A 25,166-nucleotide genomic window follows, 5' to 3' on the forward strand; every position below is an offset into this window, starting at 1 on the left:
ACTACCCCAAGGCAAACTTCTAATCAGTAACTAAGACACTCTTTATGACTTTCTCAGATTGTTGCTTACAGTAGAGTGCAATGAGGTAGAGTCTGTTTTGGCTACTACACAAAGGGTTTGTAGGAGTTGTCCATTTTTCAACTTAAAGAATAGATATTGGTAACTTTATGTCACATTAACGTTTTTTAAATTATTTCTGCTTTTTGAAAACAAGAACATACCATTGATACTTTAAATAGAGGAGAAATTTAGACATGCCTAATTAATACCATATGGTTTATATTCAGGTTTATCTTCTTATGAGCCAATACCTTTCCTATTTTATCAGTTCAATCATTCAATCAGGAACATGTAGGAAGAGGAATGTCTTACCTCTTTTTGCACCTTCTGGGACAATTTTGTACACTTTATATGGATCTGATATATCCAATTGACTTCTTTCCACTAATTCTTCAAAGTCGTTACTCTTATTTAAAGCACAGCGTAGCCTTGTCTTCCATGTGGGAGGATCTGGTTTATCAAGACCTTCCCGGTATTTACCTTTAAAAAGTGCCCAGGCCTGTAAAGTGTGATAAATATATACTGCAATCAAAAAGAAGTCTTGCAATAACAATAGATCAGTCTGCATGAATCAAAACAGCCAGAAGGGTTAGATCTCAATAAAATAACAAAACAAACTCTATAATATAGCTATTTCCCACCAATGCCCCCTCTATGGACACAGTGTCACGGAATACTGTAATGTGAAGGATATTCTCAGCAGCTTCACCTACACTTAAGGTATGTTGTTAAGAGGTGGTAAAGTGACTGATATAAGTGCACATGTGGCAACATGGCATCTCTGATAAAATAACACTATTTTGGCAAATACTATTGTTCATTCATATGTGTGAATGTGAGCTAGGGACCTTAAATTGTAAGCTCCTTGAGGGCAAGGACTGATGTGAATGTACAATATATATGTAAAGCTCTATGTAAATTGGTGGCGCTATATAAGTAACATAATAAATAAATACATAAAATAATCTAGAACTGAATCTTGCTTGTGTATTATGGAAGTTTATCTGGCATATGTAAAATGGAATAGACTCTAGCATTGGAAACAAAGAATCGCTTCTGGCTCACATTACATTTGTTTGCTTTAACATTGCAAATTGTTTTGCTCATATAACATAATGAATCTAGCATAACCCAGTTGGGGTTTTAAACAGGCCTTGGCCAAGAGCGGCAGGGATAATGGGGGTGGCACACAGTCACCCATACATTATGTTGCTGACTGCCAGTATCTAAGTCCGATGTATAATAAAAAGTTCCAGGCTGTTGCTCTACCTAACAGTTTGTTGTTGGAATAGTATATTATAATGTGTACTTACAGTTTACCCACTCTGGGTCTGTGTACTAAGACTGGAATGCTAGAAGAGCACCACTACGGTTTGCCCTGCTCTGCTTGGTTCTCTGGAACATACTGGGCAAACTGTATCTGCTGCTGCATGTCTGGCCTTGGCCTGCCTTGTGTGTCCATGATGTGTGATCTTGTTAGTTTGCTACTATGGCTTGTATGGTATGTATAGTGTATATATAGTATGTATGTATTGTATAGTATGGTAGCATACTATGGTATGGCTACCAGTCCATTACGGTAGAAGTTGGAAGTACAGGGTAAAGGCATGATGAATAAAACCACCCCTGGGTATAATATGGTGTAGAATCGAGTATGACAACATAGAAATTTGCACATATTACACTCTGTTGAAACTATGATGTATAATATCACTGAAATTAAATAAGGCATGGGCAACAAAGCTTTGCAACTGTCTTGTACAGATTGGGCTGAATGTTTATTAGTGAGGTTTATAGAGCTAGGAGCTTTGTGATTATAGAAGCTTTAAATATAAATTTGACCCTGATATATATATCACCTCTATAGGTATAAATTACCCATCAATGCTAAATGACTGTGTTATGTAAACTGTAAAAATATTATTTTCAAACCATGTGTAACATTAAAAAGCAAAAAAAAAAAAAAAACATTTCTTCTTAACATTATTTTGGAGCAATCCCTCATGTATGTCACAGAAGAATTTTTTCCTGCCTTTGATTTCTCAAATTTTAAGCATGGTGTATTTTTCAGTAAAGGTGGGTTTCTATTGGAAAACATTGAGCACACAGGAAGCGTATACCACATTACTGTTTCTCCTGCATCAGATAATTGAGCTGCCTATTCCAACGTAAAGCCTCAACATGATAGTACTTAGAAAAGCAGACAGCCCTCTGCTGGTAAATGACTCACTGAAAAGTTCGCTTTACCAGGACAGTTAATAGTAACTCAGAAGATGTGGGAGGTGGAAAGAAATTGACTTATTTTCCTATTTTCATTTACAATAACAAAATACTAGATATTTAAATGTACTGATTTGTCAGTTTTTATCATAAGTACAACACATCTTGTATTTATGTCCCAATACCACCATTACCTCACAAATCATTCTTATTTACTAAGACATTTAATAAATATTTTTAAACAGTGTCCTAATATCAATTACTATTATATGATTAATATGTATTTTGTAGTGTACAGTATATGCTTGCTCTTTATTATCAAGGCCTTGTGGCATCTCTTTGATCTGTATCAATGTCTTTGGTAAAATTGCTCCAATACTATAAGTCAATAATGTCCTACACAGTATCTCGCAAAAGTGAGTACACCCCTCACATTTTTGTAAATATTTTATTATATTTTTTCATGTGACAACACTGAAGAAATTACACTTTAAACATTAAAGAGGAAGTAAACCCTGATGAGTTTACTTCCTCTTTGATTCCCTGCAAAGGTAAAGCATAATGGACTACTATGCATCGCATAGTAGTCCATTATGTGTCACTTACCTGACACAGGAGCCAGCGAAGTCACCGCTGTCCCCTGTAGTCCGGAGCATCCATCTTCTCGGTGGGTCTCGCTGCTCCGCCGCTGTCATTCGACGAAGATACGATGACGTCACTCCCGCGCATGCGCACGGGAGCTGGCACTTGCGGCATATCGCCGTTGACAGCAGCACGCTCAGTGCACCTGCGTGCCGCTGTCTACGGCGGTGCCTGTATTTTGGCAAACCGTGTAGGTTTAGGAGATATTTCTTGGACCTACAGGTAAGCCTTAATCTAGGCTTACCTGTAGGTCAAAGTGGTTTGTAAGGGTTTACAACCACTTTAATTGCTGTGTGTTGAGTTATTTTGAGGGGACAGCAAATGTACACTGTTATTAAAGCTGTATACTCACTACTTTACATTGTAGCAAAGTGTCATTTCTTCAGTGTTGTCACATGAAAAGATATAATGACATATTATATTATATAAAAAATGTGAGGGGTGTTAAAACAGACAAAATCTGGAGCAGCTATGCATAGTAACCAATCAGCTTCTATCTTCAGTTTGTGCAGTTAAGCTTTGAAAATTAAAGATAGAAGCTGATTGGTTGTACAGCTGCTCTAGTCTTAGTTAATGCCCCCCTATGTATCAGTACTACTGGGTTATACACATTGGGGGAGATTAACTAACTAGAGCATGCAAATTCTGGTGCAGCTTTGCATAGAAACCAATCAGCTTCCATGTTTTCTTGTCAAAGCTTAATTGAACAAGTTGAACTTAGACGCTTATTGGTTACTATGGACAGCTCCCCCCGATTCTGAGTGCACCAATTTTAGTAAATCTCCCCCATTGCAATGATGCTGCTTTAAAGATTTTATAACATTTAGAGTTCTGTTAAAACAGGAGAAGGTAACCTTGGAGTAATGGTGTTCTACCTGAACAACATGGAAGAGATCACCAGGGTAAAGAGTACATTTGTTTTTAAAAAGTATATAACCTAGCAAGGCTCCATTAAAACTAAAGGAAGGTTTAAAGCCTCCAGGGGTCAGTAGTAGATAACAGAGAGTTCGGGGGTTATTAGTTAGTAATGCAGAGTTCAGAGGTAAGTAGTAAGAACTCTGCGTATAGGGGTCAGGAATAACTGACACATAGTTCAGAGGTCAGTAGTATGTTATGCACAGTACAGCGGTCAGGATTAAGTAACAGAGTGCAGAGGTCAGGATCAAGAGGGATTAACCCCCCCTGACGGTCTTCCTGAGTCTGGCTCGGGGTGGAATTTTTGTACCATTAGCGGTAACCCCGAGCCAGACTCGGGACCGCATCGCTGGATCCAGGAGGAGGTTTACTTACCTTCTCCCTCGGATCCAGCGTTGTCTCCCCGCTGTACGAGCGAGCTGTGCCTCTCTCGATCTATCACAGCGCCGATCTCCATGCCCTGCGAGCGTTGCGACGCACGGGGACGGAGATCGGCGCCAAATTCAAAAAGTGAAACAGACAGTATACATACAGTATAATGTAATCTTACAGATTACATTGCTGTATGTAAATATTTCACATCCCCTTTGTCCCTAGTGGTCTGTCCAGTGCTCTGCATGCAGTTTTATATAATAAAAACTGTTCTTTATGCCTGGAAACTGGAGATTGTCCCTAGCAACCAAACTGTCACTTTACATCAAAAATGGTTTTAGACCAGCTAGAAAACAGCGATAATAAATTGTAATCACTCGCAGAATTGAGCGATAGCGATTTGTGGGGAGATCCGTCATCAAATACTGAAAAGTAATGACAGTGACAATTCTGCAACTGAGCAAATTTCAGTGTTTTTGATTTGATTACATTATTGAATAATTTTTATTATTGTTATATTATTATTTGGTACAATTATTTATAGTTATTTATTATATTATAATTTATGATTTCATTTTTCAAACTTTATCATACCCGGGATGTCTGCTAGACTCTGGTTTGGACAGATTTAAGAGAGTTTTTCCTAAGAATTACAGGACTACAATATAAAACGCCAAATTTTCATGCAAAATAATGGTACCGCTTTTAGCACCTAAAATCCGAAATAATCGTACCGCCAGGGAGGTTAAGTAGTGCACAGTGCAGAAGTCAGTAGTATGTTAAGCACAGTTCAGGGGTCAGGAGTAAGTAACACAATTCAGAGGTCAGTAATATGTAACACAGTGCAGGAGTAAGTAACTCAAAGTGCAAAGGTCAGTAGCATGTAACAGGCAGTGCAGGGGTTGGGATTAAGTAACACACAGTGCACAGTTCAGTAGCATGTAACGCAGAGTTCAAAGGTTAGGAGTAAATAATGCAGAGTGCAGGGGTCAGTAGCATGTAACTCACAGTGCAGAGGCCAAGAGTAAGTATCACACATTTCTAGCCCACAATCAAAATAGTCCCTCTTCAGTACAAACATTTACCCCCTAAGCTAAAATAGGTCACTGCACAAATTCCCTTCTCTCTTTCTGTAAGATATACTCACCAGACATCAGATACAGCGGCATCCAGGAGAGTGAGGGAATTCCTGCCAGGTATCCCTTTGGCCCCTTTCACACGGGGCGGATCAGTAATGATCCGCCCCGTGAAGATCCGCTCGCTCAGCGGGGATCGCTCCGTTGTCCCCGCTGAGCTGGCTGCGGACAGGGCGGTCTCCCCACACTGTGCGGGGACCGCCCTGTCAGCTCTCCATTCTCCTCTATGGGGATCGGATGAGCACGGACCGTCTGTCCGTGTTCGTCCGATCCGCTCTGCAGACGGATAGAAAAATAGGATTTTCCTCCGTCTGCAGAATCGGACTGTTTCGGATGCGGACGAAATCGGGTGTCTGCGGATGCTCATCCGCAGACACCCGCTATCCCATAGGGATGAATGCATGTCCGTATTTCATCCGCAAATGGATGGATGAAATACGGACATACCATCCGCATGTGTGAAAGGGGCCTTAGGCTGTGCCATATGATACGTCAGAAGCAAGGAGGCACCTAGGACTTCCCTCAACTCTGCAATGCCCATTACTGATCATATCTAAGGTCTGAAAGGTGTAAACCACTTCTGATGGAGGGGCAGCTTAGTGTGGTTGTGTTTTGCCTGCCAAATGGCTGCAATCGCCAGGTTGACCTGTTGCCAAGCCCTGTGTTAAAGTGTTTATAAAGATCTTAATTTGACTTTTGTTTTGGATAGTGTAGGGAAGGAGTTGAAGGATTATTAGGTTGTCTGTGTCTCCTTCTAGGTAGATTCACTTTATCTTTTTTTCCAGGTGATCATTGTCTCTAAATCAAAGGGCGATGGGAAATTTTAAATTTCACAGCTCTCATCAGAAAAAGCAATGAGGGTAAATTTTTCCAATGGGGACTACTGATCCAGTGACAATAGTCAAAAAAGGGGCTTGATTAACATTTCTGCTGTGTGTTACTGCACTCACATTAAAGCGGTAGTAAACCCAGTTTCAAAAAACAATTAGATTCCCGGCATGCCGGAAATACTAACTTTCACATTGGTTGTGCTCTCAACCAAACTTTCAAACCATCCAATTGCTGGTTTCATAACTGATCACATGTGCAGCATTATGGCAGTTGAAGATTTATTAGAGGCCAAGATGGCAGCTTCCTTGACTGAAAACGATAGAATGGTTTACTTCCACTTTAACATACGTACGTTATGTTGCATGTTAAGGCATGTTGTGATTTTGCCAGCACAGCACAACAGATCTAAGTATAGTCATGCACTTTTTGTTAGCCCAGCACAGCTCCCAGACGGTTCTTAGCTGTGAATTTTAGTCCACTGGGGATGTGCATTGAGGTGCGATTTAAAATTAAAATGTAGGCAGTGCATACATGTAAATGCGGCTTTGGGAGGGATTTACCATCAATATGGGGAGATTTCTTCTCACTTCCTGCTGCATCTCTATTTCAGGAAGAGCATAGAAATAGGACAGAGACAGAAGAAAAAAAAACCTTCTTTTTTCTATCCAAAACTGAGAAACAAATTGGCTATACGTGTTTAGAGTATGAAACCAGTGTAAAATCCTCTTCTTAAATGCTTGAAAACATATTCTTATAATCTAATGTTATTTAACTGCAATCTATACAGAAGAGTGGACTTTTCATTATCCATATCTCCATCTGAAAATACTAGTTCCATAGCTGTCATGCTAATCCAGGAGCTTCAGTAATTCAGTGCAAATCGGGGAAGGTTAAGTATGGGCACTTACAAGTCTAAACTTGTAACAGCTTGTCCGACCTTATTAGTATCAAATAGCAAAGTTCTTCTAAATACACTGGTTAAATAAATCAGTGCACTTTCTAACACTTTAAATGGTCAAAGTGAGATAGTTAATAAGATTAGTGCACACAGATTCACTCTCACTTGTTTCCATATATATTTAGAAAGACGACTGCACAGCTTGCACCACAAACCACAAATTCACATAAAACAAATCCATTCAAAGCCACAGTTAATAGAGTACAACATAGGAGAATGAGAATGGACTCATTCACCAGCCAGCCTTTTAATTGACAACAGCATTGTACACTGTCATATGTACACAAAAATGCCTTCTTATAAGATATGGTAAATAGTGGTATTGTATTCTGCAGAACTCCAGCCAAACCCAAGATAAAAATAAACAGATAAAACACACCAGCTTCCGCTGCAATATTTCGATTGAATGCAAAGATATCCCTTGCCATACTTTTTCTTGCTGCTAGACATACTCAGTCTGGTGGCCAGAATCATTCAGTCCACTTCTCCTGAGCCTGGGTTGTCCTGGATCTGCCCCAGCCAGCCACTGGACAGTGAAAAGAGAAGTAGCACATGGATGAGCTCATCTCTCTATCACTCTGTTTTCTATTCCTATCAGCGTGCATCTTAAATATCTCCTTGTGCTGTTGCTTCCTCTCACACTCCAGTTCTGGTATACATTTACCTCACTACTGACAAAGTAGTGAGTGTGACGTCTCTGCCCTGCCTCTCCAACTCGTCCAATCAGAGAATGCTTTGCATTCATTGAGAAAATGAAATAACACATGTGCCAAGCAACAGGTGACCTCCTTTGATTTCAAAGCAGCAGGGCAGCCACTCAGCATGGGATCCAGAAGCTAGGGGAGATCAATGGCATAGTTAGGGCCGAAACAAGTGGTAGGTGGGCGGGGCGACTTTCCTGGGCACTGTGTTTTTATGTGGGGGGGTGCCACAAGGAGATTGGGGGAGAGGATTTGTGTTGAGAGGGGAAATTTGGGGCATCAGTGGATATGCATTGTTAAAGGATGGGAAATTTGGGGGTGTGTGCTAGAAATGGTGGTGATTTAGGAGGATTTGTGTTGGGAGGGGGGTGGAGTAAGAGGATTTGTGCTAGGAGGGGGGATTTCAGGGGGTTTGCGCAAGAAGAGGTGATATAATAGAGGGGGGGAGGTTGATTGATATATGGTCAATTTAGTGGTTGGGACCGTGCCTGTTTTCTGACAGATCTGTCATCTTTTAACTGATTTTGAGGTTTCTTAGAGGGAGGTAACATATTACCTGAAATTTTCTAATAAATAATGGTTTGACTTATTACAAAGAAATCTCTGTGAATGCATTACAAGTTACTATAGTCTTTTTCGCATATGGTATTTTGTCTTGGGAGATAATGGCACCAGGTTAATTGGTTTAGGAAAACATTACCGGGGATTGATTTACTGAGACTGGAGAGCACAATATTAGCTGTGCATGGTAGCCAATCACCTGCTAACTTAATCTTTGACAAAAAAAAAAAAAAAACTGGAAGCTTATTGGTTTCTATGCAGAGCTGCACCTGATTTTGCACTCTCCAGTTTTAGTAAATCAACATCACAGTCAATGTGGGGAAGAGGCATAATTGGCAGTATAAATCTTTGGTGTATTTATGCATTTTCTATAATGTACTATAGATACATAGTATTGTTAAAGAAACACTAAACCTTGTTTATCAGTGTTTTAAGAGGGAACAGCTTCAAAGCAAACCATCCTAGTAGCCTGAAACCCTTGCAGGCTATGTACCTCCAAATAACAGAGGAGCAATCTACTACATACATACCGCTTAACTAATTTAAAATGTGAATTTAAAAAAAAATTGGTAGAGGTTCCAAATACTACAATAAATGTGTGCATGTTAGAACATACCACTTTTATTAAGCTGGCTTACCTTAACCTCCCTGGCGGTAATCCCGAGTCTGGCTCGGGTTGGGAATTTACTGATAGGAGCGGTAACCCCGAGCCAGACTCGGAATCGCTCCGCTCGATGCAGGGGAGGACACAGGGAGCGTTACTCACCTTGTCCCCTGGATCCAGCGATGTCCTCCGCGCTGTGCGATCGAGCTGTCCTCCGCTCGATTCACAGTGCCGAATGCCGCCGAGCTCCGTTCCCTGGGACGTTACGGCGCACGGGAGCGGAGAACGGCGGCAAATTCAAAAAAGTAAAAAGACACAAAACACACACAGCACTGTAATTTTACAGATTACAGTACTGTATTAAAAAATACACACCCCCTTTGTCCCTAGTGGTCTGTGCAATGCCCTGCATGCACTTTTATATTATAAATACTGTTTTTTCTGCCTGAAATTTGGAGATTGTCCATAGCAACCAAAACATGTCCCTTTTCCAGTGTTTTAGGATTTGATTACATTATTGAATATTTTTTATTATTCTTTATTATATTATAAACTTTATCATACCCGGGATGTCTGCTAGACTCTGGTTTGAAGAGATTTAAGAGCGTTATTCCTAAGAATTACAGGACTACAAAATAAGACGCCAGATTTCCATGCAAAATAATTGTACCACTTTCAGCACCTAATTCCAGACTGAATCATACGGCCAGGGAGGTTAAGTGGTCTCACTTTGCACTTGTAGTCTGGGACAGTCCCATAGATATCATGATGGTTGGGACTTATGATCATGTGCTTTCTGACTAAAAGTGTCTAAAAAAAAAAAACTTTCTGTGTTACTTATTTAAATTATACCATTTATAGCCTGCTCTAGAGGCATACAAGAGGGATGCTGATTGTTAGCTGTAACATAGGCACTTTGGTGTAAACTCCATAGAGATTTACAGTATAACAATTCATCAAAAGGTACCCTGAATGTATCCAACACTATAGTAAGAAAGTCATATGAATTTTCCTAAATGCACATCTTATTGCTAAAATTCTGAGGGCTTCTGTAACACAACTTTTTAGGTAACTTTCAAATACTCATTTTCAATGTGCATGAAAGAGGGGTGTTTACTGGTTGATATATGTATAGCCAGTTTTACATGACATTTTTAAAGCTGACATTTGGAATAAGCATATATTGTCTAAGTATAAGAGGCATACATATTCTTATTTGAATCTTGGTGTGCTTTGTATATTACTTCTAGATCTGTACAGTTATCCTTTGTGAAACGGTGCTTCTGCTTAGAAGCTGCCTGTATAAGGACCAGTCACTCCTGCTCTATTTCCTTGTGCAGGGTGACTGGTCTTGTCTCTCCTGTAGTTTTCTGCAGGCAACCTGTTAGTGGGTGGAGCCTGCTGGTCCCTCCCCCAGCACTGCTTTGTTCACAGGTATGTGCAGCACAGTGGTGATGTCATTGCTACTTTTACTAATTAATTAATGTTTATGCAAAGGCACTTAGGCCCCTTTCACACTGGGGCGGGAGCGGCGTCGGCGGTAAAGCGGCGCTATTTTTAGCGCCGCTTTACCCTCGTTTTAGCAGCGCCTAGTGGGGCAGTTTTAACCCCCGCTAGCGCCCGAAAAAGGGTTGAAACCGCCCGCAAAGCGCCGCTGCAGCCACGCTTTGCCGGCGGTATAGCCGCGCTGCCCCATTGATTTCAATGGGTAGGAGCGGTTTAGAAGCGGTGAATACACCACTTCTTCACCGCTCCAAAGATACGGCTAGCAGGACTTTTTTCACTGGAGTGAAAGGGGCCGGTTTTTTCAGGCGCTACACAGGCACTATTTTTGGCGCTGTAGCACCTGAAAACCGCCACAGTGTGAAAGGGGCCTTAGTGCACATAAAGGGGGGGGGAGATTTACTAAAACTGGTGCGCCCAGAACCTGGTGCAGCTGTGCATAGTAACCAATCAGCTTGTTCAATTAAGCTTTGACAATAAAACATGGAAGCTGTTTGGTTTCTATGCACAGCTGCCCCAGATTTTGCATATTCCAGTTTTAGTAAATGACTCCCAAAGTGACCATATATCCTTTGTGGCTTTAGAATAATACATTTAACTGGTTCCCGACCAGCGCACGCCGATGTACGTTGGCAGAATGGCACGGGCAGGCATGTTGGCGTACAGGTACGTCCAATCTTCAATGCTGCCCTGCCATCGTGAGTGCGCCGCCAGCAACCTGCTTGCGTGCCGGCCGGGACCCCCGTGGGTCTGGTCGCGGGTCCCGCAGACTCGATCACCACGGGCATACCTGCCATGGTCTCACGGGATGGCTGAATGGAGAAATGCCGTTGTAAACAGCATTTCTCCATTCTGCCTAGCAACTAGTGACGCTGATCTCTGCTCCATGTGATTGGAGCAGAGATCAGTGTTCACTAAATGAAAGCCCAACCCCCCCACAGTTAGTAACACACTTAACCTAAGAACACTTAACCCCTACACTGCCACCCACTGGTTAACCCCTTCACTGCCAGTGTCATTTACACAGGAATCACTGCATTTATATAGCAGGGATTGCTGTATAACTGACAATGGTCCCAAAAATGTGTCAAAAATGTCCAATGTGTCCGCCATAATGTCGCAGTCACAATAAAAATCGCTGATCGCCGCCATTACTAGTAAAAAAAAAAAATATAATAAAAAATTATTGATAAAAATGCCATAAAACTATACCTATTTTGTAAACGCTATAACTTTTGCGCAAACCAATCAATAATCGCTTATTGCAATTTTATTTTACCAAAAATATGTAGAAGAATACGTATCGGCCTAAACTGAGGGAAAAAAAAAAATTTATATATTTTTTATAACATATATTTATTATAACAAAAAGTAAAAAATAATGTGTTTTTTTCAAAATTGTCGCTCTATTTTTGTTTATAGCGCAAAAAAATAAAAACCGCAGGGGTGATCAAATACTACCAAGAGAAAGCTCTATTTGTGGGAAAAAGGACGTCAATTTTGTTTGGGAGCCACGTCGCACAATCGCGCAATTGTCAGTTAAAGCGACGCAGTGCCGAATCGCAAAAAGTGGTCTGGTCTTTGACCAGCAAAATGGTCCGGTCTGTAAGTGGTTAAACAAAGTTCAGTTTTAATCATAAAACCATTAGCTACAAACAGCAAGTACATAAATCCCATTACGTTTCATACAGAAACATAAACCATTAAATATAAGCTTACATTTCTTAAAATATGTGAGGCATCAAATTAAATTCTGATCTTCTTTTTGAATTCTCCTAAACTGTGTAAACAATATACATTTGTGATGGTAATATATTTTATAGATCAGATTTTATGGCAAAATGCAATAAAATGTGTCACCAGAAGGGATTTTACCCCCAATGCAAATCACTTCTTAAGAAGGCTGGAGTCTACTTATCGCATCGCAATCATTCACATCATCAGACACAGATTAGTCATTAGTCTACCAAAAAATTCAACTTTTTTACAACTATTTGTGGCTCATTTAGTCTTAGAGGCCTGAAAAAAAAGTTACCTTAAAAAGAGCAGCATCTTCATCTCTGTTGTAGTCCTGTTTGCCGGCATGTTTCCAAGGTATACGAAAAACGCTTCTTTCGTCATTCTCCCACACCAATCCAGGATACTTCCCACTGTTAATCTGTTCAATCAGCCATTGCCTTAGTTTTCCATTTCCACAACTTATCGGGGTCATTCCACAATCTCCGTCTTGGTTCATACCAGTCTATACCCTCTTTACTGACGACTGTTAGGAGAGGAGCATAGGCAACATTGCTTTAATGCCTGTAACCTGTAGACTTTAGTGCTATTACATGTTCTGTGATATGCCACCTAATACATGAAATGCGATGTCTTTCTGTAGCAATAAGTTAAAACTAAGAAAAAAGTAACAGAAGCTTTCATGAAGGTATACGTTTTTCTAACTATAACTTCCAGTGAAATTGGATGATTACTGCAAGTCATTTTGATTATTATTATAATCTGTTATTATATTTAAAGCTGAGCTCCAGGAATTCCACCGCTTTGTAAAATGTGCTGGCATACAATGATTTAAGTCCAAAAAGGTGCATGCCACCTTGTTGACTTATCTCTCTGGTTTCACCTAAAGAGTTTTATGAAGCTCCAGGAGTACAGCTATTACTACACAACTGGAGCTCTGACAGAGGAGATGCTGATCTCTCATACAGCAGCAGCTCTGCCCACCCCTCCCCTCCCCTCCACTTTTCATTCACAGCCGCCTTTGTATTTTTTTTTAATGAGTTCACAAAATACAAAGTGCTCTGTGATTGGGCAGGAGAAGGGGAGGGGCAGGCACAGCAACTACATTCAAAACTTCTGCTGCAGTAATTGAGACCAGAAGGTCCAGCGCCTCAATGCCATAAGTATAGTGATAACTATGTTCCCTGTATGTAGTAAAAATACACTTTGTAAAATAAAGAGATAAGTCCAAGAAGTGACATCCATTTAGTTGGATTTAACCCATAGTAATATGGCACATTTTACAAAGTGGCTTTATTCCTAGAGTTCAGCTTTAAAAGCTTGCTTATAGAGACTGTTTTGAGATGTTTCTCATGCAATTGAGTAGAAAAATTTCATAAAATAAAGAACTTATAATTGTATTGACAGAAGCTGGTACCTTCAATTATAATCATGCAACAGTTTATGCAATCACCACCAACAATGAAATTGGTAAAAGATATATAATTTCTCTTGGAATACAATGTGCATTTGTATGTTGTGCAACAACTACATTAGCTAAAAAGATGGCAGTGTTTATATGTATTTAGCTGTATCTATGGTCAAACTCCATGTCTTTTATCTGTATAATGAAGTTTCCTGTTTCCTGTCTGCATTTAAGCAGAGAAACCCATGTGGACTGTGCACTGTCTGTCCATTCTGTAGGGCTATGTACAGAATTTCTAACAATTTAATTTACTACAAATATGCGAAAAGACATTTAAAAGCCATTGTATCTCAAACCTTGTACCTGTAAACAATTGTTTGCAAACCCATCTTCATGAATATTATATTAAGGATGGGTTGTGTAGTATTGTTATAGCACACATTTGTTCGCAGGTACATGACAAGTACTGCCCTTTATATGTCTTTTAGCATATTTGTAGTAAATAAAAGAGTAAAGCTTTTATCTATTTCATTGTTGGAGGTGACTGGATAAAACTTTCAAAAACTGTTGCTTTTTGCAATTTTGTTTAGTTGAATCTGTATTAATCCTCTCTTAATATATAATAAAATAAAATCCGCTCTTGTATATGTTGTTTCTCTATAACACATGCTGCGATGTGCACAAAGGAAGGCCAATATGTCTCTTTAACAAGAATAGTTCCTGAATATTTAAAACAATTTTAACATCAGGAAATAAGTATAATTAGCCAGTAAACATTATTGTATAATACCGCGTGGTTTAACCCACAAGAAAACATCTGATTTAAAGCTAACCTAAACATTTCAAATGATCCTGTTGTAATTGAAGATTAAACAAAATTTTGGGTATTGTGCACAGATCAACCTGTGTCTAGTGAAACTTCATGGCTTGTGCCCCAAAGACATGAGTCATTTAAAAAAAAAAAAGACTTGTGACCTATTCTTTTTCATATATTACTAGAACAGTAACTGGAATCTGAAGCCAGTATATGACTGTTACTACAGATTGAGGTGTTGGGGGAAGCCATGGTCTCTGCTTGCTGTATAGTTTGGTTTATAAACCAACGGCTATTGATTATTTTTGCATTCAGTGCATAATAGAAATATACCAGTGGCTTCTCTAAAGTGAGCACTCTACAAAATAACAAATTCCAGTTGGTATTCTGTGTAAGCAATTCATCATGTACTCTTGAGTTCCATGAAAAGAATACAGTATGTGTATTTGTTTGTATTTAGAAAATGACTACCTACTTATGCAGGTTGTACAATTGTGCATATTTTCTACTTTAGCATTGCACATACAATATGAATAGAAATGTGACTGATATATATAGCCTTACATTATAAAAATATTGAAAATGGAAATCCGTTTTAAAAGACTATTAATGTCTGGTTTGGCGCTTTGGCATTAAGCAGCCTCCTCATTAATGTTTAATGCGGTTAGCAGGCTTTGCTATGCAATAGTGAAACCCACCAGCCTCACTGCACCTAATGACAAAGAAATATGTCAATTTGCGTTTAGCGAATATGCTTACTCATATTTGGTATGGCTACTAGCATTTTGAAAATCAGGATTTGTTAACTGCCACTCCTTTGAGTCCTCCTCATTCAGTTTAGTATAATCTATTTATCTGCATATTTGCAGATAATTAATAGCTTCATGAAAATCCCCAAGCCCTTTCCATGCATATTTATAGCTTCTACCCGTGCTTGTGTAGGGCAAAGAGTGTAATGTTGCAAACTGCGTGTGCTCCTTACTCCAATCACTGTATATTGATTGGAGAGTGTAAGATTTAGTCAAGAGAATCTATCAAAAGTAGGGTTGGTGGACACAGAGCTCAAATCTGAAGCTGACAATTCTACCTCAGCTTCTCTCAGTGCTGATTTACATGACTATGAATATAAAAAATAAGCATACAAATAATTTTGCGATGGCAAAAAAAGTGTACCTAAATTAAGGGATCTGAAAATCTAGAATAAAGTAAATCTTTAATGTTTTTTTTTATTATTAAATCTATTGTCAGTAGAGCAGAAGATTGGCTTAGGCCTTGGATAAAGCTCATAGCTAGGGCTAGAGCTCATCTTCCAGGTCTTCTCTGGATCTGGGTTGGCAAGCATGGAGCAGTGACAACCCTACATTCATTTTTTTTTCCATCATTGTGACTACTGAGTGTGTGGAATATAGAAAAAAACACGCGTGTTTTTATTACTTAATCTAGGTACTTTAGACAACATCCTCAGCTCATGGAGGGCAATTTTTGTTGTTCATACCAAGCGTGAAGTACAACCAATGTATTTGTTGGCTTTAGCTGAAGTATGCACTTCACTTTCTTATGTGTGTAATTTCTTATGTGTGTAATCTGGTGATGCTGGATCACAGCTGCTATTGGTGCTAGAACACACACTGGAGGTCCCTTGTTATGTATTATACAGAATGATGATGCAGGAAGCAGGGAGAGAGAGAAAGAGAAAGGGAGAGAGTGATGAAGTTACACAGGGCTTGAGAATTAGACTCCTTTTGCCCTCCTATGACCATCTATGGATGTGAGATTGTAGTACACTGGGTGAATTTTCTGATTTCATCACAGCTGCAGTGTTTGCTGGACAACATTAGTAGCTCACTGACTAATTTTACTTGTTTCCCCCGAATTGCTTTTTAACCACTTCAGCCCCGGATCATTTTGCTGGTCAAAGACCAGACCACTTTTTGCGATTCGGCACTGCGTCGCTTTAACTGACAATTGCACGGTCATGCGACGTGGCTCCGAAACAAAATTGACGTCCTTTTTTTCCCACAAATAGAGCTTTATTTTGGTGATATTTGATCACCCCTGCGTTTTTAATTTTTTGCGCTGTAAACAAAAATAGAGCGACAATTTTGAAAAAAAATGCATTATTTTTTACTTTTTGTTATAATAAATATGCCCCAAGAATATATAAAAAAACATTTTTCCCTCAGTTTAGGCCGATACGTATTCTTCTACATATTTTTGGTAAAAAAAAATCACAATAAGCGATTATTGATTGGTTTGCGCAAAAGTTATAGCGTTTACAAAATAGGGGATAGTTTTATGGCATTTTTATAAAAAAAATTTTTACTAGTAATGGCAGCGATCAGCGATTTTTATTGTGACTGTGACATTATGGCGGACACATTGGACATTTTTGACACATTTTTGGGACCATTGTCATTCATACAGCAATCACTGCTATATAAATGCAGTTATTCCTGTGTAAATGACACTGGCAGTGAAGGGGTTAACCAGTGGGTGGCAGTGTAGGGGTTAAGTGTTCCTAGGGGTGTGTTACTAACTGTGGGGGGCTGGGCTTTCATTTAGTGAACACTGATCTCTGCTCCAATCACATGGAGCAGAGATCAGCGTCACTAGTTGCTAGGCAGAATGGAGAAATGCTGTTTACAACGGCATTTTCTCGTTCAGCCGCCCCGTGAGACGATCGCGAGTATGCCCGCAGCGATCGAGTCCACGGGACCCGCGACCGGACTCACGGGGGTCCCGACCAGCACGCGTGCATGCCGCCGGCTGTGCGCTCGCGATGGCAGGGCGGCATTAAAGATTGGACATACCTGTATGCCAATATGCCTGCCCGTGCCATTCTGCCGACGTACATCAGAGTTTGTTACCCCAACACTTCATGTTCCTAATATGTCTGTTGTACCATGTCCTCTTCTCTTTGTATTGCTTCCTTTATGTGGAGTCCCCAGTGTTCATATCAGTTCCTCTGTTTTCCTATGAAAAACTGACCAAACTAAGTAGGAGAACACACCATGGTAAGTTCTCTAGCTATGCTGGGAACTCAGTGTGCGCTCCTCCAATGATGAAACTTGTCTTGACACTTCTGGGTACAGCCCAGAGGACAGGCCTACATGTCATGTGACCCAGGAGCTGCTTCCACCTCCCCTACATACGGGTTGTTGTGGTGAGAGTGGCGGAGACAGTGATAGTATAGGATTGAAGACCCCTTTTTTCTTATCTTGACATTTCCCTCCACTTTCCATTATGACTAAAAACCCAGGTGATCTTCTTCAGTCTCATCTGGAACGAAGTCTTCCAGCTATTGCCTCCATCAATTCATCACTAAGCCAAAGTCTGTCGCCTCAGTTTTTTCTACCCTCCCAGAACAATGCAGAGTCATTTCTGATGTTCGTCAGACATTCTGCCTTTTTGGCACATTTGACCTTCTCTTCATCCCTCTTTTGTGGATCATTGAGCTCAATGCTAATAATGGGATTGAGAAGAACCTGGAAAATTAAATGATCTACTACAAGTTCAGCACCTCATTATTTGACATATTTCTTCTAGCAGTGTTCCGGTTTTCTGTCCTCCTCATGGGTTATGCTGTGTTTCGTCTATGCCACTGGTGGTCATAATGTCACAGCTTCTCTCTAAGTGGGCATTTGGGTAGTTGTCCATTATGTCTTAGGTTTTAGCCTGCCTGGAGCCATGGTTCCTGGATTTCAAGATTCTTACACAAGAGGCTGAGCAGGAGAGAAGGTATGTGGCTGCTTAGACTGCTGCTCTTCGCTCTCATCTTCAGTACCCAGGGGGCATTCTCTGATGGACAGTTTTATTTCCCACTATAGTCCTTTGGAGGGTCAGACAATGCATTTGATGATGATTATGATGAAGCTGTGGGGAGGAAGGCAGTTACTGCCCAAGAACGGGAATATGTGAGGAAGGGCAAAGAGGCCATGGAAATTGTTGAGCAGATACTCACTCAGGAAGTCAATTGGAAGTATGAAAAGAGCAATGAAGTCGGAGACCTTGTGTGTACACTTGACATCCCTTTTCATGGAAAGACTCTTAAAGTGGATGTAAACCCTTAAAACCAACTTTGACCTACAGGTAAGCCTAGATTAAGGCTTACCTGTAGGTCCAAGAAATATCTCCTAAACCTATAAGGTTTAGGAGATATTTGCCCGAAGACAGCCACCGCTGTCTACGGCGCATGCGCTGTAGACAGCGGCGCGCAGGCGCACTGGGGCAGGCCGCAGATCGCGACGATATGCCGCGAGCGTCCGCTCCCGTGTGCATGTGCGGGAGTGACGTCATTGCGGCTCCGGTGAATCACAGCGCCGGAGCCGCGAGACCCGGAAGTCGCTCCGGGATCCATGGCAGCAGCGAAGAGGAAGACGGAAGACCACTTCGGGGGCTTCATTCTCAGGTAAGTTATTCATAATGAGCTAGTATGCTATGCATACTAGCTCATTATGTCTTTGTCTTGCAGGATTTTTTTTTTTCAGGATTTTTTAAAAAGGGTTTACAACCATTTTAAGGGCTTTAATTCAGTGTCCTGCAGAAGTTGTATACCAAGAGGTTATATTACAACCTGAGAAGATGGTCTTGTGGAACAGGACTGTGGCTGTGTGTCAGATCCTCCAGAGTGTAGATGATAACATACAGGAACAGCAGGTGGGGTGGTGTCCCCTGGGGATTTTGTGAACATACGATGCATTACAAGAAGAAAAGATTGGTACATATCAGCGGGCACTGGAAGAACTCATCCTTCCAGGCCTCAACTTACAAAATATGTTAGGGGAGAGAATGGACCAGGTGGCTTTGCTTTTCTAAAGAGCTCCCAGAACCCATCCATCTGCACTTTTATCTGGATCCTCAACACTGATTTGAAGGGTCAGCTACCTCGCTACCTCATTAACCAAAGCTTGGCTGCTACCATGTTTGAGTTCTGCAGCCATTTGTGCAAGAGAGTCAAGAAAGTTTACAGCGGGCCAGTATAGGATCCCTTCCAAAAAGTAGATCGAATCTGCACTGCCTCCCATCTGCTTGATGAAGCATTGACAGCAGCTGCTATTTGCACGCTAATCTTTTGTTTTAATTAACAATATGAAGGACTGTCCTATCCAGTATACTAAAGTATCCCCTGTGTCTTCTGAAATCTTATGCTGGTCTTTGCAGTGCATGTGACCACTAGAATAAAGAGTTTGGTTTCCAATGTCCATGAAGGCACCTTTGAGGAATTTTTGATGTACCATATTGAATTTGTGTAGTTGGGGTGTTGATGGTTGATGCACCCATTCCTGAAATGTTGGTCACTGTATTCTTGGAAAAGACCTCCATACACAGGTGAACTGAGCCAGTAATCAAATAGAATTTTGTGTTCCCTGACTGACAGGGGTTCCTGCTTGATTTGAGAATGATGTTTACACCATGCTGGGCATGGAGGTTTAACCTTTCAGAAGACTTTTTAATGGTTTGCAGAGGTCCAGTTTACAAGTGACTATGCTCACAATACATTTATAACCATCTTTCAGCTGTTTGAGGAGGTGGACACTTTGGATAAGTAACTAGAGTGGATACTGAACATTGGGGAGAAGGTATCCATTTATTCACGTCTTTTTTTAACGCCTCCTTTTCCAAAAAACACAGATACCCAAGCTTTAACATAAACATGTCTTAACATTATATTTTGCTAGAAGCACAGGAGTTATTGATCACTCTTTATTTTTAGTTTTTTAATGTGAAAACCAGTCAGTGCCTACCACTCAGATGTAAACAACAATCTCTTATTTCCTGCGTGTTACTCCTTCATGTATCTGTAAAGTCTGCTGTGCCAAAAGGAAATGTTAAATTTTACTTTCTGCTTTGCAGAATTTATAGGCACGCAGAATGCTGTAACAAAGTGAACGTGCCTATGTCAATTGTCGATTACTGTATGCAGAAAACAATGGCTACTAGTCAAATTTGACCAGATGCTATGCGGCACAAACAGTACATCAAAAGCCCATATAGGCATAGTGAATGCTGTTTACAAAGTCTGTTATTTCCCTGTCTTGTCTCACAATATGAGCTCTGTCAGAAAAATGGGAACATGTCTTGTAAAGATGAGGAGATAGATGATAGCAGCATAGAATCTCAACTATGGACCTCCTGGGCTAGCATTAAGCAAACCCTCTTGGTTTTTGGGGTCCACTTTAGTGGCATAATAGGTAGTACAGGCAGTATAGTTGTTCATGGTTCACTTGATTCTGAATTCACTAGGCTCAATTCATAAAGCCAACACACCAAGATAATGATATTTATTTTTATTTTTTTAAGTGACAGTTATTTCCAGTCATATGGCTAAAATAAAGATTCCTGTACTTATCCTTGTGTTGATGGCGTGTGAAATAAACCTATGATCTCTAATGAAAACAAATCTGCTGATTGATTCATTCATGTTTGATGCCAACCTTCTTGTGTTGTATTGTTGAACTAAGGCTTCCACCATGCTCTACATCTAATATTTTAGGTCATAAGAAGGTTATTAGAGCCTGTGTTACATTAGCCACTCGCAAGTGGTTAAGGATTTTATGCAAATCATTCCCTTATGTGAAATCTGCCATTATTGAAAACTTTGCTGATCAATGTCATGTTTTTTTTTTTTTAAATAAGATGCATATTGGATGTGTTTGTTTCTTTTCTAACAAATACTGTTTCATATCTATCTTTTTGAAAAAGAATCTTGATAAAAATTAAATGAATTCTGAGACTTATCCTGACACACCCCCTCTGCACAGCCATTCACTGTGAAGCTCGGTGTACTGCTGCTTTTCCTCCCCCCTGCTCCCTATGCAGCTGAGAGCAGAGAGAATGTGATCACTTATAAAAAAAAAGGTATTTATAAAAAATTTTTTTTTTATATAGCTATACAAAAATGTTTTGCCTTTCATTTCTATTTTAAACTGAATGGGTTGTTTTACAAGATGATCATCTACATCACTCTATGTTCTAGTTATAGTAAGTTGTAGTGTGTAAAAGCTTTAAAAGTACAAAGTTAAGTACAAAGCTGTGTGTTATATTGGCATGCATACACACCTTTACTAGTGGTAATGAAAACTGTTTCTTCAATTGTCAGGAGATTTAGAGATTTCTCCAGTATTGTATTTTGTTTATCTGTACAGCCGTATTTCACACACCACTGAGGCTGCAATGGAGTCAATGGTGCATATACTCGGTCTTGTTTATTTATAAAGAAAAACGTTGGAGGTGCTATTATTTGAATTACGTTTTTATCTTTGGCTGACACCAAATAGTGCAGGTAAACAACTACCCAAAAAACTTTTAGCAGTTCAAAATTTTAAAGAAAATGCAGTTACTACAGAAATTGAGCAAATAGAAACTGTTTAGACTGATGCCTGGGTCCACAGGTTGTGTATGATTACAGTCCTATAGAAGTAAAAAATGTCTATAAGAGCCAGCAAAATACGTTGTGGTTAGCATACATAGCTGGACTGAGCATGTAAGCATTTAGGAAGGCTAATACAGTCAAAATATCAGCTACATGAAAACTATTGAGGACATTTGGTTAACCACTTCAGCCCCAGAAGATTTTCCCCCTTTTCCTGACCAGAGCACTTTTTGCGATTGGCACTACGTTGAATTTAACTGACAATTGCGTGGCCGTGTGACGTTGCACCCAAACAAAATTGAAGTCCTTTTTTTTCCCACAAATAGAGCTTTCTTTTGGCGGTATTTGTTCACATTCTACATTTTTTATTTTTTTTTGTGCTATAAACAAAGAGTAACAATTTTGAAAAAACACAATATTTTTTACTTTTTGCTATAACAAATATCCCCCAAAAATATATAAAAAAACTATTTTTTTCCTCAGTTTAGGCCGTTATGTATTCTTCTACATATTTTTGGTAAAAAAAAAATTGCAATAAGTGTATATTGATTGGTTTGCGCAAAAGTTATAGCGTCTATTATAAAAAAAATGTATACTTTATACTATCATTAATATTTTTATCGGGAGTGCGACATTATGGCGGACACATCGGACACTTTTGACACATTTTTGGGATCATTGGCATTTATACAGAGAACAGTGCTATAAAAATGCACTGATCCCTGTAAAAATGTCACTGGCAGGGAAGGGGTTAACACTAGGCATGATCAAGGGGTTAACTGTGTTCCCTAGTGTGTGTTCTAACTGAAGGGGAGAGGGGACTGTGTAGGGGAGATGACAGATCGTTCATACTCTGTATGAGCAGACGATCAGTCTCTTCTCCCCTCAGAAAACCGGAAACTGTGTGTTTACACACACAGATCCCTGTTCTCTGTGTGCCACGAGTGATCGTGGGAGACCGGCGGCGATCACAACTGCCAGACACTCACATCAGCTCCATGGGAGAGCAGTGCGTGCACGCGCCCCTAGTGGCCACAGGGCGAAGAGATGTTACATAACGTTGTTTCACCCAGCCGTGCCATTCTGCCATAGTAAAACTGCGGCAGCCGGTCAGTAAGTGGTTAAAGAAGAAGTATCCCTATTATTTTTTATATCTGTGTGGAATCCACCAGAGGATTTAGTACATGAAGCTTGTTCTGATCTATGCTTTAGTTACTAAGCTAACATGTTCAACTTACACTCCTCCATTTCCCCACGACAGTCTGACCACGCTGCTAGCAAAGAGATAAATTTACACTTGATGGTCGGTTTACACCACATGCAGTCCAGTGCATTTTTATTCAAAAGAGCATAGACAGCAGTTAACATAGATTCCAATGGCATAGTTTACACCAGTGCAGTGTGTTACAGTGCAGTTAACAAAAGTAGAACATGCTGCACTTTGTTCTGCATGGGACACATCTGAACGTGGCAAAATGCATAAAGAATGCATCAAAAACACAGTGGAGCTTATTAAAGCAAAAAAACAGCCCAGAAAACAAAAGGTGAAGAAACACACTGGAACAAATTGAAAGCACACTAAAAACACATAATAAAAATCCACCAGAATGCATAAAAAATTAGCTTGCAGAAACACATCTGGATTGCAAAAGTATGTGTAAACCTGTTATGTTACTGATCAACACCAGGGCCGTCTTTAGCGCAGGGCAAACGGGGCACCTGCCCTGGGCCCAATGTTTGTAGGGGGGCCCGCACTGCTACCCGCGAATTGGGGCCCCAATGAAGGTTTTGCAGAGTGCGCAGAGGACACGGGACGGGAGGCTGTATTCCCATGCTAGCCAGCTGAGAGGGGGCGGGGCCGGGAGCTCCACTGACGCTCTGACCCCGCCCCCGTGCAGCCTGTATGCTCAGAACAAAGCGGCTGTAGTGAGAGCCAGTGATCGGAAGGGGAGCGTCAGTGGAGCTCCCGGCCCCGCCCCCAGACCTCTGTATTCCCCAGCAAGTATAGAGGGGGCGGGGCCGGGAGCTCCACTGATGCTCCCACTCCAATCACTGGCTCTCACTACAGCCGCTCTGTTCCGAGCATACAGGCTGCACGGGGGAGGGGTCAGAGCGTCAGTGGAGCTCCCGGCCCCGCCCCTCTCAGCTGGTTAGCGTGGGAATACAGCCTCCCCTGTCCTCTGTGCACTCTGCAAAACCTTCATTGGGGCCCCAATTCACGGGTAACGGGCCCCCCTACAAAGCATCAGTGGAGCTCCCGGCTGTTGTAGTGAGATCAGAGAATGGAAGCCCCGCCCACATACCTCTAAATGTATGTAGTGTGTTTGGCTGCCCAGGTATGTCCTTGCACCCATAAAATGCCTGACTGCTTAAACCCTGAACTGTGTTATTCAACTGTCAAGCTGTGCGTTGCTAAAAGTTCTCTGACCATCACCTGTAGCATGTACGCAGTCTCTGATTGTCTCCTGCAGTATGTCCGCAGTCTTTGATTGTCTCCTGCAGTATGTCCGCAGTCTTTGATTGTCTCCTGCAGTATGTCCGCAGTCTCTGATTGTCCCCTGCAGTATGTCCGCAGTCTCTGATTGTCTCCTGCAGTATGTCCGCAGTCTCTGATTGTCTCCTGCAGTATGTCCGCAGTCTCTTATTGTCTCCTGCAGTATGTCCGCAGTCTCTTATTGTCTCCTGTAGTATGTCCGCAGCCACTGATTGTCTCCTGTAGTATGTCTGCAGTCTCTGAACCTCTCCTGTAGTATGTCTGCACTCTCTGACACTCTCCTGTAGTATGTGTATTAATGTGTCCCTTTACTTGCTCAATTATTTAGGATTGCTCCACTGCTCAGTGAGAGGTAATGATGTGTATCAGCCTGTAGCAACCAATCAGCGAACAGTAGTGATCTGCTTTAATCTCTAGCAGCCAATCAGTAAGTGGTAATGATGTGCATTAACCTTTAGCAACCAATCGGCAAGCAGAAATTATGTGTTGTAACCTCTAGCAACCAGCCAGCGAGCAGTAAGGATAGGCTGTAACCTCTGGCAAACAATTGCAATCACTGCGTGATCTGCTGCAGTAAACTGATTTTGAGTCTACCTGCTATTTTTTGTATGTCTCAGAATGGAGGGGGGGCCCCAAGAAAATGTTTACCCAGGGCTCAATCAAAATTAAAGACGGCCCTGATCAACACAAATGAGGGGGTGGTAAAAGCACACACAGAGAAGCGTGGCAAAACATCTGCATTGTTGCCATCTAATCTGAAGCTCTGTGCCTCCTCTTCCCTGCCTTTTACACCATGAAAAGACTACTGAATCCACACCCACCCTTTTGCTATGTGTGAAGA

At 40.8% G+C, this 25,166-nt stretch overlaps 1 protein-coding gene and 1 pseudogene across 1 annotated transcript in view; one reads left to right on the forward strand and one right to left on the reverse strand.

Moving 5' to 3' along the window:
- The window catches only part of IRF4 (interferon regulatory factor 4), a 39,229-nt gene that overhangs the window by 10,923 nt on the left and 3,140 nt on the right, over positions 1 to 25,166 (reverse strand). The window contains exons 2-3 of the mRNA XM_077492107.1: positions 12,539 to 12,766; positions 373 to 559 (exon numbers count right to left, since the gene is read on the reverse strand). Coding sequence (XP_077348233.1) covers positions 373 to 559; positions 12,539 to 12,739 — 388 coding nt within the window. The 5' untranslated portion in view covers positions 12,740 to 12,766. The remainder of the gene's footprint in view (positions 1 to 372; positions 560 to 12,538; positions 12,767 to 25,166) is intronic.
- Positions 18,200 to 19,441, forward strand: LOC143998065 (stAR-related lipid transfer protein 3 pseudogene; annotated as a pseudogene).

Source organism: Lithobates pipiens, unplaced genomic scaffold (assembly GCF_037356315.1).
Source record: "Lithobates pipiens isolate NorthernLeopardFrog02 unplaced genomic scaffold, aLitPip1_a1.2 Scaffold_19, whole genome shotgun sequence".
NCBI lineage: Eukaryota > Metazoa > Chordata > Amphibia > Anura > Ranidae > Lithobates > Lithobates pipiens.